This window comes from Hydra vulgaris, chromosome 12, assembly GCF_038396675.1.
Source record: "Hydra vulgaris chromosome 12, alternate assembly HydraT2T_AEP".
Taxonomy (NCBI): Eukaryota; Metazoa; Cnidaria; class Hydrozoa; order Anthoathecata; family Hydridae; genus Hydra; species Hydra vulgaris.
Genome location: NC_088931.1, coordinates 26,162,358 through 26,178,825, shown reverse-complemented (window position 1 = coordinate 26,178,825; position 16,468 = coordinate 26,162,358). Strand labels below are relative to the sequence as shown.

General features: G+C 24.6%; 1 protein-coding gene across 1 annotated transcript in view; it reads left to right on the top strand.

The window, feature by feature from the left end:
• Positions 1–496: 496 nt before the first annotated feature.
• LOC100197579 (integrator complex subunit 13) overlaps positions 497–16,468 on the top strand; it is a 32,012-nt gene continuing 16,040 nt past the window's right edge. Inside the window, exons 1-7 of the mRNA XM_065812714.1 lie at positions 497–842; positions 2,674–2,748; positions 8,732–8,892; positions 10,952–11,017; positions 11,717–11,786; positions 13,927–14,052; positions 14,186–14,270. Coding sequence (XP_065668786.1) covers positions 621–842; positions 2,674–2,748; positions 8,732–8,892; positions 10,952–11,017; positions 11,717–11,786; positions 13,927–14,052; positions 14,186–14,270 — 805 coding nt within the window. The 5' untranslated portion in view covers positions 497–620. The remainder of the gene's footprint in view (positions 843–2,673; positions 2,749–8,731; positions 8,893–10,951; positions 11,018–11,716; positions 11,787–13,926; positions 14,053–14,185; positions 14,271–16,468) is intronic.

Sequence of the window (16,468 nt, the reverse complement as noted above, 5' to 3'; positions counted from 1 at the left end):
TTTATTTCAAACAACTTTTATATGTAAAATTAAAAAAAATTTGTATTTACTATTATAGTCTTTTTTCTAAAAATTTTCACGTTACGGGTCCGTATATATATATATATATATATATATATATATATATATATATATATATATATATATATATATATATATATATATATATATATATATATATATATATATATATATATATATATATATATATATATATATATATATATATATATATATATATATATATATATATATATATATATATATATATATATATATATATATATATATATATATATATATATATATATATATATGATTGCTAATGTTTTAATAGTATTTGTTTAATCCTTACACTCGAGACCAAGGTCAATTCCTCTGGTCTATATTGTTTAAGCTATGAGAGCAAGCAGTAACAGTAATGCTAGCAAAAAATTATGCGTAACATTTTTAGGTTACAATACGTAATGTAACCTAAAAACGTTATAGGGGCTGCAATACGCCGCCGGTTGTGTCCGTGTACAAAAAAAAGGTCCGCGCAATAAGTTTTTTGATTTTAACTTAAATTTTTAAAATTAACCCAAAACTACTAAGCTTAAAAATTAAATTAATAGCAATCTATGGCTAACTTTAAAAATCTTGTTTGTAAAGAATGCTGCATTGTTATTGACCACGGTTCTCATTTCTTAGAGTTGTCAGGTTCTAAATTAGAATTCGAATCAAACGCAAAGACCTCACAATATTATTTCACAAATCTTCAAAAATCAACATGGACTTGTGTTGTTGAGGGTATCGTTGAATACTGTAGAATAATATACGATTTGTTTCCTCCATCATACAAAGTAAAATTATAGTTAATTTTAAAAGTTATTTTCAATTTTTATAATAATCATTTAGTAAATAGATTTTTATATATTAGTAACTTATTGTATTGCATTATTTACAGCTATATACAAAATATGTACAGCATGTTTGCACCGAATAGGCTATTATTTTTTGTAATTCTTTATGTTTATAAATGCGTCTTAAAAATGCATATTAAAATAAAACTATATCAACTCTTAATTGTGAATAATGACACTAAATAAAGATATTTAGAATTAGTATTTTTCATAAAGAGTTTTGTGTTTTAGTTTCTAATGAAGTTTAGTTCTAGTTTTTATTTATTTAGGAATATCTTCTACAATAGTTAACAATTTACTATCCAAAAACTCATCCAAATAATTATTCTTTTGACAATCAAAGGCATTGATGAATAACTTTAAAATAGGAACCTCCAGCACCCAATTGAATTCTTATAAAAGTTTATGTCAGAAATGTACTAAAATGTACTGTTTCAACAAGCACAAATTTTGATGTACTTTAAACATATATAAAGTCTTGTAAAATTTCATGGTCTTATCAACTGCAAATTCATACTTTTTCACTTTTGTAAAATTTAAAATTTAAAATTTAAACCGTCTAATTCATAAAGTCTATCAAAAATATTAGCCTCTATAGTAAGCATAATTTGTAAACTTTTACATAGGAAACAACTATCTTTTTTATTTCTATTTTGCCAAATGTGACTTTCAGAAAATTTCTCTTTGTAGTTAAACAAAGAGTAGATCCATTAATCAAGTTTTCTGTAGCTTTTTTACTTTTATGATAATATAAGCAATTAATTTGCACCAAAATATAATTTGTAAAAAAGACTAAAAACTTATTAATTATAACCAAAAAAAAAAAAAACTAATTACTATTTGCTGAGCTTGAAAAAAACCTAATATAAATGATAATTTCAATTTTTAAATTGAAATTATCATTTATGTTAGGAGTCCTAATTTATAATGGCAGCAAGGACTTAATGACTCCGGGCTGAAAAACAATAGATTCCGAGTCATTAAACCTCATAAATTTGTGTGATGGTGGTTATCTGGTCTCTGATGTCCAGAAGCTTTAAAAATGTTGGGTGACTTGAGATCTGCAATAAAAAAAATTCATGGTTTAATGACTTGAAATCTATTGCTTTTTAGCCCGGAGTTATTGCTGCCATTATACATGAGAACTCCAGACTCAAAAATTTATTGAATATTTATTTAAGTTTTTTTTTTAAATTTGCAAATTTAACTGTTTAATTAAAAAGTTTCCATTTTTAACAAAGGTTTTTATCAAAAATGTCTTAAATAAAATCAAGTAATTTATAATTTTTCTTAGTTAAGTTTTTTAGGCTTTATTTTATTAGACACATAGTTTTATTCTCTTATAAATAAGGAATAATGTTGTATAGATGTTATACCTTTGTGGAGCTGTTGCTATCATTTTATTATAAGCCTTAAAACATGTTAGTTTATAAATTTTTAACAAGACATATTTTGCAAAGCCCCTACCTTTTTTTAACAATGAAGAATCATTTTAATCAATAAATTGTAGCATATGATGAGTATATAATCAGGGTGTTGTTGAATATATAATCAGGGTGTTGTTGAATATATAATCAGGGTGTTGTTGAATATATAATCAGGGTGTTGTTGAATATATAATCAGGGTGTTAGCCAGGAATAGTGTAAAGTGTGATTAAAACTATTTATTTAATTTAAAGTATTATTTATTAATAATGGTTTTAGTGAATCATAATTTTCAACTTAAGTTTTATTTCTTCTTTTTTCAATTTTTAATTACAAATTTTAAAAGGTTGCTGTTCTATGTTCTGATGAAACTGTAACAAACATTTCAACATTTCAAGATGACCACCAAAACACCAATCAGGTACATTTTCTTTTAGGGTTTTTCATTTAGATTTTCTTATTTTAAACCTACTAATTTAGATTTTCTTGAAATTTATACCTCTTGCATGTATTAATTTTTAGAAAAACTGGTTATCTAAAAGTTTCAACTCAATATCTCATTCCAAAGTTATGATTATTTAAAAAGTTGTTTTTTTCAAAACTTATTTTAGTGCCTTACAAATAATTAGCTAATTGTCTTGAATTTTTAAAAATTATTATGATAGTAATATTCCACCACAACATTTTGAAAATAAAAGTTTATTTTTTGTTATCAATTTATGATAATAATAGTTTATCAATTTTTTAAATTTAGGAATCGAAAATTAAAAAAAGCTAATAAAAACAGAATAACATGAGAATATAACAAATATTTTAATAAGCGAAGTTTCTTTAAAGTTTGATAATTATTTATAATTATAAAAATTATAAAAAATAATATATCATAACACTAGTAATATTTTGAATGAAATAGTTTTTTTTAATTTGAAGTTTTTATTTAAACTGATAAACAAAAATAAAAAATCCACATAGTCTACATGCGCTTTTAAAAAAAACTAATAACGTCAGATTATTAAAATGTTATGAATAATAAAAAAAGTAAATTATAGTAATTGCAGAATGTTAAAATTAGATGTTAAATAAGTTTTAAAAAAGTTTTTATCGCTGACAAATGATGATTTCGGTTGATTATCCTATGTTTTTTTCCAAAGATAAAATAAGTTATTAGTTTTAAACAAATGGCAATAACAGTTAAAGATTTTTACTTATATTTCAAAAATAGGTTTGTAAATGCATTTAAATAACCTTAAAAAATATTTCAATTTCAAAACAATTTATTAGTTGACTTTAATATGTTGACTGACTTTGAGATGTTTAGTTCATTTTTTATGGAATGACCCCAAATCAAATGAAAACAAATAATTATTTAGTAAAAATCAATTTAGGAAGTAATATCATTTGTTTTTACTATATTTTTTAAATAGTGGTTCTATAAAAGAAAAAATATGTTTTACATCAGCATTGTTTAGTATCATACATAATACTAATGAAAAGCAGAACAATTTAAATAATTTACTACAAAATTTTAAATAAAAAGTTCTTAAACTGTGTGTAACTACTGTCATAATATTTCATCCATCTTCTAAGATTTAAGTCAACATTTTGTTACAAAGTTGATTTGATTTTTATCCCAGTTTAACTTTCTTATCTTTTTATAAGGCAACATTTTGTCACGAAGTTGATTTAGTCTTTATCCCAGTTTAACTTTTTTATCTTTTACTAGACAGCATTTTGTTACAAAATTGATTTTATCTTTATCCAAGTTTTTTTAACTTCCTTAACTTAGTTAGACAAATCATATCAAAGCAATCACAAAACTAGCAAAATCATCAAAGCACTCAAAATCAGCAAATGATTTGTTCAGATCCTTTGCAGAGTTTGGAAAAATGTTGGATGAGTTTCCAACCCATCCACCATGACCTCTTTGTTTTTGCATAATCTCAACAATGGTTTTCAACTTTAATGATTTCAGCTGTTCTATTTTGTTTAGTTTTTAGCTTCATTTATAGAAAATACAAACAGGTAAATGCATGCCCTATATTTTTATTTATAAACGCAAGCAGAATTGAAATAAAAAATTTAGATAAAACTTTTTTTAAAAGATATCTGCATCATAATAAATGCAGTTTTTTAAAAGATGTGATGATCAACCAATGTCAACAAGCAGTTCTAAATTTTTTTTTAAATAAGGAAATATGTTAGCTGTATATCTTTTAATCTCCAAAATTTGTATTGCAATTGTTGCCAAAAATAAAGCATTTACAAAGCAGGTTTTTTTTAGCCAAAATCTTGATTGGAATATTTTTAATTTTTAAATGTTTTGGCTGCAAATCACTTTTTCTAGCCTGGAAAAAGTCTTTTTTCAGTTTTACAACTTTAAATTAAATTAACAAATGTTTTAATGTGGATTCAATGCTATTGGATCAAATGTTGGTTTTAACATGTTTTTAAATCTTATAATCAAATATTATAATATTTAAAATATAATATTTAAAACTAAAATTATTTTTTTTTTTTTAACTATAAACTATAAAAATAAAGCATAATTTAACATTTAGTCATAAATTTTTTAAATGTAAAATGTAAATATATAATGCATATTATAAAAAAGCAATTTTTTTATTCAACTTAAAATCTGAAAGTTAACATAAGCTTTTTATTTTTTGTTGTTGTTGTTGTTGTTGTTGTTGTTGTTGTTGTTGTTGTTGTTGTTGTTGTTGTTGTTGTTGTTGTTGTTGTTGTTAGAAAATGAAAAGAAACCTATAATCTGGAAAAACAGTTGGCTATGGTGAGCCATCTGGAATGAGAAATAGGACTAATTTAAAGGTTTATCACATTTTTGGGTAACACTCCAGTTCTTATTGCTATTACAATTCTGTATTAGTAAACCTAATTAGCATAAAGATCTTGAAATATTTTGTTTGGCGATAAGTGGTTCACCTAAGTGGCAATAAGTGGTTCACCTAAGTGGGGATAAGTGATTCATCTAAAGTTACTCTTTTAAAGTTTTTGTTTGTGTTTAACACTGAATCCGCATCCAGTTTTTTCCTAAAACACTAGACTGTTTATTAATGAAAGCATTTTTCCATCTAATTCAACTAATTCAAAATGTCTGAGACGTAGTTCATTATTATGAGTTTAGTATGAGTTTTAGTTTTGCAAATTGCATGACACCACCTTCCTATCCAGTGTTAACATTATAATCACCGCCCAATTTTTGAATTGATGTTAATACCATCAGGGACAAAACCATATCTGTTTTAATATATCGCTGGTGCGGTATGGGTGCCTGGAAAAGATCTCTCAAAAAAAAATTTTATTTGTTATTATTTTTTTTAATATTAGTAAATAACTAATTTTGTGTTTATTTTAGTGAGTTCAATTTTTCATTAAGCAAATGTTAAATTTTTAAATAAATGAATTAAAACTTATTATAAAACTCAATTTAAAGACAATAGTTGTTTGAAAAATTTGCTTTTTCGAAAGATAGCACACTTTTAACATACTCATTTAGAGTAAAGTTATCTTTTACTTGTTGGCAATATAGTAATTGTGCAAATTTAATTTTTGAATGAATTGAAACTTTTGATCTATACTTTTTTATTCATTAAGTTTACGGTAATTATCTTTTTTTTTTAAAAAAAGGTGCCTTAAAGCACTGGGAATATTATTAACCTTTAGTAAAGGTTAAACGAACAGAATTGCTAATATTTAAATTGAAATGAAAATGAAAAAAATGATAATATTAAATTGAAATAAAAATTAAAAAAAAAAATCTTAAAATCAAAATGAAAATTAAAATAACAGTAAATACACTCATTAAATGCATATGTTTTGTATTCAAAAGGTTATTGTCTGTATAATATATTATGTATAGACAATTACTATTTGACTACAAGTCGTAAGCATTTAATAAACATAATTACTATTTTTATTTATCAAATACTACGCTATCTGTAAATATTGATTTGTAATTGTTTAAAGTATTTTGCACATTTAATAATTATTAAAGTTAAAATCACTAGAATATAGTTGCTAAACGTTTAAAATACTTTAAATGCTTTTAAATATATATTTCCAAATAATTTTCAAATATTTCCAACAAAGTTTATAAGAATATTAGATAGATTAAAAAAGTAGTTTTTCTTAGCGAAACTAAAATATGTTCACCACTAAATAATGTGTAATAATAAACTATTTTAAATCGACTCTTTATCTTTGGATAAGACTAAACCAGGTGAAAATTATTTTTAAATTTCAGAAAGAGTGATATTTAAAAATAATTGGTTTTAATGGTTTTAATTGGGAGGGGGGGGAAGGATACCCTAAGGATGTTCCCCCTCCCTATCCACCATGTCTCTGTAAAAAAATGGCACCCCAAAGTAAACTCTTAGTTTGTTGCTGACTATGTTGTATTATTGTTAACATTATGTTGAAACATTCGTTTGATTAAAATGTTAGCAACTTAATTTGGCCTGTTTTTCACTTTTGGTTGATTTTTTTTTTTGTGGGTAAAGTGAAGCAAAAACTTATCACCTAATTCCATGTATACAGTGTAATGTTCTTCTTTAATAAACCTAATCAACTAGAAAAAACCTACTGGATCATTCTAAATCTACCTTTACTTTTGTAATGCTTTTTCCACCATTAATATAAATATAATTAATGTTCCTATTGTGTATAGATTTTAAAGTCTCATTTTTGAACTCGATCTCGACTTTATCTTGAGCTTTTGTTATTTTTGGTGATCAATAATAAACTGAATGTTTTCTTCAGAAATCAGTTTAGCATAAATCCATGCATCTGTAGTTAAAGCAGCAGCAACCCTGTAAGAAACTCTGTATCTGCAAATATAAATAATTTTCATTTTATAATAACAAAAAAAGTCTTCTTGTTATTATAAAACAACATAATATATTTTATTTTAGGCTATATATTGACGTTGACGTGACGTTTTAAACAGTTTTGCCCATTTTTTTTTTGCTGACCTTGGCAAAATATTGCAAACATCATTTTTCCTTATTCCGTGGGCTACATTATGCACTATTATGAGGTTTTTTTTTAACTAATTATGGAGTTTAAAATTCAGCGTAAACAAAGAAGCTATTATTTTGATTATAATTCTTTCTCCTATTTAGTTATTTTTTAGTAATTTATTCTCTATAAAAAAGCAGGTCCTCTTAATAAAACATTTTCAGATCAATTTTTTGTTGTTGTGCACATTTGAAATCCTCATAAAATTCTTTACAAAAATGCTCCCTTCTCCCGTATTTTAAATAACAAAAAAAATAAAAAATGACCAACCTGTGTTAGTATTTTCTAAAATAAGAAAAAATTGCCTAACTTTTTTAAAAACAACTTTCAAAGTACATAATGCAGCCCTTAGAATTAGGAAAAATGAGGTCGACAATCTTTTGCCCAGGTCAGCAAAAAAAAATTTTGCACAAAAATTTTACCATGAAACATAGAAATGAGGTTGGCAGTTTTTCACTGAGCTCAAATATTTTTAGGTCAAAAAAACTTGCGGAACTTTTCTAAAAATCGTTTTAATAAATATTAAGTATATTAAAATTTTTACAAGAAAAATTTTAATATACTTATACTTTTTTCTTTATTAGTCATTTTCTCATTTAAAACAATGCTGGTGCATCCAGTAATATATTATTTTTTTAATTTTTTTTTTTTTTTTTTTTTTTTTTTTCAGATTTCCTGTAGCAATATTCACCTAAATTAACCCTCTGTTATTGAAATTAAAACAAAAATTGACACCCCTGTTACCCACCCCCTGCTGTTACACTAATAAATGTGTTTTTTAGATATTACATTTTAGAATGCAATACAAATCTTTATTATTAATTAGAGTTGGCTATGAGTATCTGCTGTTTAAATTCAGAGATGTAGAAATCCTAAATTTTATCAAATTTTTGTTGCCTAGTTGTCTAAACAAAAATAGTTGCTGTTCACTTTGATTTGTAAACAAAAAGTTAAAATATAAGAATAGTGTAGAGGTTTATACCTCTAAAAAATGTATTTTTTTACGTAAGTATAGAATTTTGTATTATTTCTTAAAGTTTACAAATTTGTTTTCGATAATTTTTTTTTTTTTACTTTAAATAAAAAGAAAACTTTTTATAATTAGTTGATCATTATCTGATAGGGTGGAAATTTTAAATTTTAAATTTAAAAAAAAGAAATTTTAAATTTTAAATTTATAAAAAGGAATTTTTAAATGAAATTTCTGAATATTTTATGCTTTTTTAAAATTATATTAATTAATTTATAAAAAATAATTAATTATATTAATAATATAAAATAATTGTTAAAAAAGTATTTTATATTATTCATTTAAAAAAATATTATTTAGATAAAAATCAAAAAGGTAAAAAATCTGATTTTTCCTTTAGTTATTAAAAGGTTTTGGGGACTTGGGACCTCCATTGCAAGAGTATGAAGGTACCGTTTCTGTATTTCCTGGTGTGGAACAAGGTGCAGAAGCACTTCTATCTAAAACTAAAGACAATATAAATACCATAAAAAGGATGATTGTTGTTACTACAATCCATGAGTATATTTTTGCTTAATTTAAAACTTTCATGCATAAAACTTTTATATATATATATTTAAAATATATTTATTTAAACTATTTAAATCTTGTGTGTGTGTGTGTGTGTAAATATATATATATATATATATATATATATATATATATATATATATATATATATATATATATATATATATATATATATATATATATATATATATATATATATATATATATATATATATATATAAAGGTAGCTTAATGGGATGACCAGACAGTTTGTTTACTTATAGTTTCAAAATTACATTTTCTTTTAATTCAAAATGCTAATATTGAGTTATGTGAATGGACGCGTGAATCATTAATAATATTAAACCTTTTGTTTTTCATTAGTAGAATAAACTTTGTCAAACAAAGTTAATGTAACAAAAAATATTAATGATCTCTGCAGAATTTTTTTTCAGAAAGTCTTATATTCAACCCTTTCACACCAAACCTTCACTTAGATAAACTGCGTCTTAATCATGTCTTATAAAACAACATTGCAATGTTGTTTTATTAAAATAGCTTTTGTGCTTTCTAAATGGAATTTAAACCAGTTCTAAATTTGATGTGAATGAAAAAATATATAATGTGTTTAAAATACTGCTGTTAATACGTCTTTATTTTCAGTGTGAATGGGGTATTAGTAGGTTAAATTATTTAAAAACATGTTTCAAACATTCATTATACATGTTTTTAATATTCATATATACAACCCTTGGAATTAGGAAAAATTAGGTTGGCAATTTATTGCCAATCTCAAACTTTTAGAGATTTGCATCAGGTCAGCAAAAAAAATTTATACAAAAAAGCTACCATAAAACATAGAAACGAGCTCGTCAATTATTTGCCAACCTCAAACACTTTAAGGTAGGCAGGTAGCCCTAATTCCGAGGGCTTTAGATCGATGCAAGAAGATATTGTCTGGCACAAGGTTACTCTCAAATTTTATCTCTGAAGTAGGTTCTTGAGATTCTCATTCATGGGTCTGATCTTATTACTTTATTACCAAGGAACTATTTGAGAAAAACATTTCCTTTAATTTGTTACCTGTTAATTACCACTCTTCAGTCATCCAAATTCTTCTGTTGCTAAAGGTATTTCTCACTTTGTATTCTCTTGTGGTCCAGACAGCATATTTGTAACAGTCTTAAAAAGTTTTTTCTGTATCTTTTTAGTTTTTTAGTTTTTTCTGTATCTCTTTAATATTCTCTAAATTATTTAACAAGTGCTTAACTGAATCTTGTTTTCCTGCCTGATAGAAAATGGTACCTGTTATGGAAAATGGTACTTTTTTACCCAATCAGTCTTCTTAACATTATTAGCAAAGTCATTTTTAACAAACTTTTAACAAACTGCTCATATTTCTTTTTGAGCCTGTTTATTCTCTGACAATCTTTTTTTAGGGTTTTGATCTCATTCTTCTGTTGACTTATTAAACATTATAACAGAAAATTTCTATCATGCATTAAAAGTAAGCAGTGAGACATAGGATGTTGCTATTGATATGTCGAAGTTTGACATGCTGGTCTTCTCCATTAGGTCGTTTTATATGGTGTGTCTAAGAAATTTAATTAAAATTTGTTACTTTTTAACTGCAGTATTAAAGTTGTCCTTCAGGGGTACTGTGAGGTTCTATTTTAGATCCTGTGTTGTTCCTCATCTATATTAATAATGTTCCTCCTAATAATCATACCTCTAAATTGAATTCTAGTGATGAATTTTGGTTGATTTGTAAAAATCATAACTTTTTTTCCTTAAAAAATTTAAACTGTATTTTTACAGTAAAATAAGTGAGAAAAGTCTTTTTAGTACAAAATGTTGTCATGCTCTTAAGTTAATGCCTTATTGAAATTGAACTGATAATATTATATTTTTTGTTTAATTGAAAGTCTTAAGTTGCTGTTGAATGATCCTTGTGTTCATATTGTTGCATTGTTTCACAATTACCATTTTAATGAGAAAAAGGTTGTGATGATGTTGTTTATCATTTAAAATTTTATAAACAACTATGAAAGGAAAATATTTAACTTTCTAGTGAGAGTGATTCCAAATCAATCAGCAATGTTGTATGGGAAATGCAAAATCATTTGGAAAAAAGCAAGTATGTATATTTTGATAATACATTATAGTTTTTATAACTTTTACTGCTTTTGTAATTTTTATTGAGAAAATTTTATTGTGTGCTGTATAATTTATGTAAATTTATACAATAGCTTAGAAAGTGTTTTTAGAAGAATGAATATCACTTTATAAAACTTTTGCTTACTTCAACAATCTATAATTGTATAAGTTTCTATATCTGGTTTGCAGTCACACAAATATGTTGCTTTTTTGTTGCATCAGGCATGTTTTTTATTTTAAAAAAATTTATGGTGAAAATATATAAAATAATATTTGTTTTGGTATAATATTGTCAATATTATATATTTTACTATAATAAGTTGCAAAAAAACATATTTTTTAATGTTAAAAATAATTTTGTGAATTTGCAAAAAAGTTTTTTCAATAAAAAAACATGCTTTATCTCAAAAACAAACGATGCAAATTGGTGTGACTGTAAACTAGATACAGAAACTTGTACAATTATAAATTGTTGAAGCATCCAAAATCATTATAAAGTATAATATTTTGATTTAAAATAAAATAAATAGTAATAAATTTATGATATATAGTAATGAAATAAAGTAATGAAATAATAAAATAGTTATATTACGAGATTGAAATTTAGGTGAATAATTTTTTTTTCTTTCTCAATTACAAATTTTTTTAAGAAACTCAGTGAATTTTGTTGTTGTTATAGAGTTTTTGATATCGACCTACTTGTTGTGAATATTTCTAAAGACAATAAAGTTTCTCATCCGAGGTTGCGAGTATGTGGATATTGTATTAATATTTTTTAAAACAATATTAGTTCTACTTTTTTATTTATTATTTTTATCCTTTTTTTTCTTTTTTTTCTTTTCAAATTTATATAAAAAAAAAATAATAGAATTATAGAAGAATAAATTTATAATAGTAGTTAAAAGTAAATTAAAATATGTTCATATATATAATGGTTGAAAACCAGTCTTATTAGTGTTGCTCAATCAGGCAGTTTATATAGTTTAAATCTTACTACTTTCCTAGACTCTAGAAAATTCTATAAAGTTTCAGAGATTTCTAAAAGCATTCAGAACAGTTCAGAAATTTCTAGAGAGTACCATAAGGTTCAAGAAAATTCTAGGCTTCAGAAAGTTGTAACTGTAATTCAGAAAGTCGTAACTTCAGTCGTAACTGCTTGCAAATTCTACTTATATACCATTTTTAAAATTTTGGGTTTTGGGTGACCTTTTTTGAAAATTAATCATAGTAAAACTAATTTTCATGAAATTTATGAAATTGAGGACCAGGTGGTACCCCCATACCACTACCTGGTCCTTGATTTCAGAAATTGAGGACCAGGCAAAGAATAATGAAAAAATTGTTACTGTCCTAACCCTAGCCATATGTCAATGTAGTGGCAGTTGCATGTTTTACTCAGAATATTGGTCAATGTGTAATGTATTTTAAGTATAAAAGTTCTATTTTTTTAAGTTTTTTTAAGTTTTCTATTTTTCATTTTACAAATCGGCTTAAAAGTGAAGTTTTCTATTTTTCACTTCACACACTGGGTTAAAAGTGAATTTTTCTATAGTTCACAGACTGAGTTAAAGTGAAATTTTCTAGCCTCAACATTTGTAAAATACAAATGCAAAACCTAAATTTTTTAATATGGACTTTTAATAATACAATTGATTTCAGATGATATTTTTGTTGTTATTGTTTTTTTAAATGTGTTAAAAATCAGATCAGATGCACGTAAACAATAATAAATCTTTTATGCACATTTAAAAAAATTCAATTTCTTACAAAAAAAAACTTTAAAAACTTTATTGATAGCTTTATGAGAAAACATATTTATAAGAAGAGTAAACAACTCAATGATTTTAAAACCGCAAATTAAAATCTTGCAAACCATCTGAGCTATAGAATACCAGACCAGATACAGCAGATTTATATAGAATGCTCCTAATTTTAATGACTCAATATTATAACTGCATGTGATTGACTAGAACATCATAAAGCTTTTTGGATCAGATCTGCAACTATAGTCCTTATTTTTGTTAAGACATATTGATAAAATGTGTAGCTCTATAATTATTGTTTGATTCTAAACTTACTAGTGGTTGGTCTGTGACAAAATCATTTTTTATTTTTATTTTCAAATCTTAGCATTGATTTAGAATTTTTTTAATTTAACTTTTCTTAATTTGATTTGGAATTTTCTTTAATTTTTTCTGTTTTCTTTTTCTGTTCTAATGTGTTATTTTTTTTTAATTGGCATTTAATAAGAGATTTGAAGCATGCAATTAGGCATGCAATGTAAAAGTAATGTTGTTATTTTGAGTTTGAATTACTAAAGATCAGTTTTTTAGTTTTATGAATGCACCACACACTGAACATCATTGATAAAAATTGGTTACTATGAATACACCACACACTAAGCAATATTGATAAAAAGTTTTATCAATATTGCTTAGTTTGTATGTTGATGAAAGTTATGATTTGAATTTTTCTATTCATTTTTTATTTTAAGCCTCTTTTACAAGTTTTAAGCCTCTTTTACAAAATAGTTTTATGATTAGATAATCAAATGTTTCTTAAATGCTGATTTGTTACTTTCGTTATAATCTGTTATAAAAACCCTAATTAGATTTGGGATAGTTTTAAGAGAATCGTAGTTTTACGAGGTGCTTGTAAATACTATATAGTATAATAAATACTATATATCATCCTAGTCAAAATGTATCATTCAAAGAAAAAACAAGTCAAAATTACAAAAATTGTATGTTTACAAATCTTTTTTCAAAATTTTTTAAAATAAGTTTTTTTAAATATTTATTATTCCCAGTTATGATTTTGTTAGTTATGATAATATTAAGTGAACAACTTATTTAATAAATAACTATTTTCTGTATAAAAAATTGCTAGGTTTCTCCTCATCTTGAAGTTACAACTATAACATTAAAACCTAACCAATGTTCTGAAAAATTAGCTTTATTAACAAGAAGACATTACAATCTACAATCTACTATAGTGACTGGCATACCAATGAAAGTAATTAATTGATTTTGTGTCTTTATTGTCAAATCTGCTACTATTTGATTATTTTAAATGATTTAAAGTTTTCTTTTTTGGTTTTTTTTTTTTTTTTTTTTTTTTTACTTTTAGCCATAATATTGACTTTTAGGAAGAACAACATTCTGGTATGTCATCCATTTATTCTGTTGAAATGATTCATTTAGCTGCTGCTCATCATAATGTTGATTACCCAGGTAAAATTGTTTTACATAATTTTTAAATTTTAATTTTTATAATTTTCTCTTAGACTTTGATTCAACTAAATAATATAAATCTTATAATCAATAATATTTATTATAGTTCAATGTTTTGATTACAAATATTTTATGCGGTTTGTTTTTCGGAGGCTTAAATTTTTGAGTTATAGGCTTGAGAGTAGTTTTAAAAAGGCAAAAAATTATAAAACAGATTAGCCCCGTTTGGCCTTGAAAAAAAAAAATTTTTTTTCATATTATGTATTTTGACATTTTTCAAGCCATCAAAGTCAAGTGCAGTCTTGACCTTGCAATGCCAAGTATAGTCAAGATTGGTACTCTTTTTGTTGCTGTTTTTGTTGTTGTTGTTGTTTTTGTTACAACTCTCTCAGCCCTACGACTTCAAAACACAAACTTTGAAAAATAAGGCTGCTGTGTTAAGCAACATGTTCAAAGTAATATTTTGTGTTACTGTTGAAAATACCTTTAGCACACAATCACAATCTTTAACGCACAGTCTTTTTATTTAGCTTCTAAACAAAAAGTTACAATAATTAAAAAAATATTTTAACTGAGTTAATAACTAATAGGACACCGTCAAATAATTTAATGTTTTGAAATTTGAATATTTTTTATGAGACTTTTTTGTTTCAGTTATTTGAGAAAATTTTTTCAAATAAAAAAAACTGATTAAATAAAAAAATTCAGTTAAAATAAAAGTTAATATACACTTTTAGTTGGCTTGATAAGTACCAGGTTGTTAAGTACCAGGTTGATAAGTAACAGGTTGTGATTATGTTGATTATATTTACTGTTAAGTTATAAAATGGTCTTAGACATTCTGTTATTAGACATAAAAAAGTTTTATTGTTTTGGTTCAAAATCATAAACAAATTTGCTATACTTTTTAATTAAAAGAAACTAATGTGTTAAAATAAAATAATATTATAAAAAATATAATATATGTATGTGCTTAAATATTACAACAACAAAAAAAGAAGAAGAGTGAAAAAACTACTGCTACCCCAAACAAAACCCTTAGTTGATGTAGTGGCACCCTCTTGCATGTTCTATCGGATAGTCAGTCTAAGTATGTATTGAAACCCTCACAGCTACCTATTTTAGTATGACATTATATTACTAAGTTAGATACGGATTGTACACACACACAAGCACGCACACACACACACACACACACACACACACACATCTATGAAAAACTTATGTTTACGGTTTTTGGTAAAAATCATCTCTTAAGTTATTTTTGTGTTTTAAGTTGACAAAATTAGGAGCTCTTTAAGAAAAAACCATTATAATAATTAAAGAAAGTAATATATATTATAAACTATATGTATAAATATATGTATGTATATGTATGTATGTATATGTTCGACTCCCACCACGTCCCTGGAAGTACCGCGCTCAACTTAGTTTCTCCGCGCAGCGGCCTTGCTCGGAAAGGTTCGTGTTTCGGAGTTAAAGAGTTGAGAGAGGGTTGTACCACGAATAACAACTGTAGTGGCCCCCCTCGGGCCTTGGGGAGGTGAATAATCTAAAAAAAAAAAAAATATGTATGTATATATGTGTGTATATATATATATATATATATATATATATATATATATATATATATATATATATATATATATATATATATATATATATATATATATATATATATACACATATATATAAATAAATAAATAAACAAACTTGAAATATGACATTTAACCAAATAAATTCAAAAATAGTCAGAACAGTGAAACAAATAGAAAATCCTGTAAATTTTTTTCTCAAAATGTTTATATTAAAAACAATATAATTACCAAAAAAAAATACTAATACAAAATATTTCCTTTTAAACAATCATCAGTAGTGCTGTTTTTGGTATTATTGCAAGATATTTGTATTAAAGACAAAAATAATTTAATTTTCATACTATTGCTATGGGTAACTATTGATTGTGAAGGATTGAATTGTAATTATAGACAGGAAATATAAATTAAATGTATCATGTTTTTGTTTGTGCAAATGCTTTTCATATGATAACAAAAAACTTTCATTGTCAAGCCCAAGAAAGACGAAAAGTTGGAAAAAAGGTTCAATTACACTTTTGTGGGCACGTTGACAAGTATAATCATGGTTGTCAAATCAATCAGTTGATAAGCCAGTTCTGCAACTGGAAATATCTGTTTATA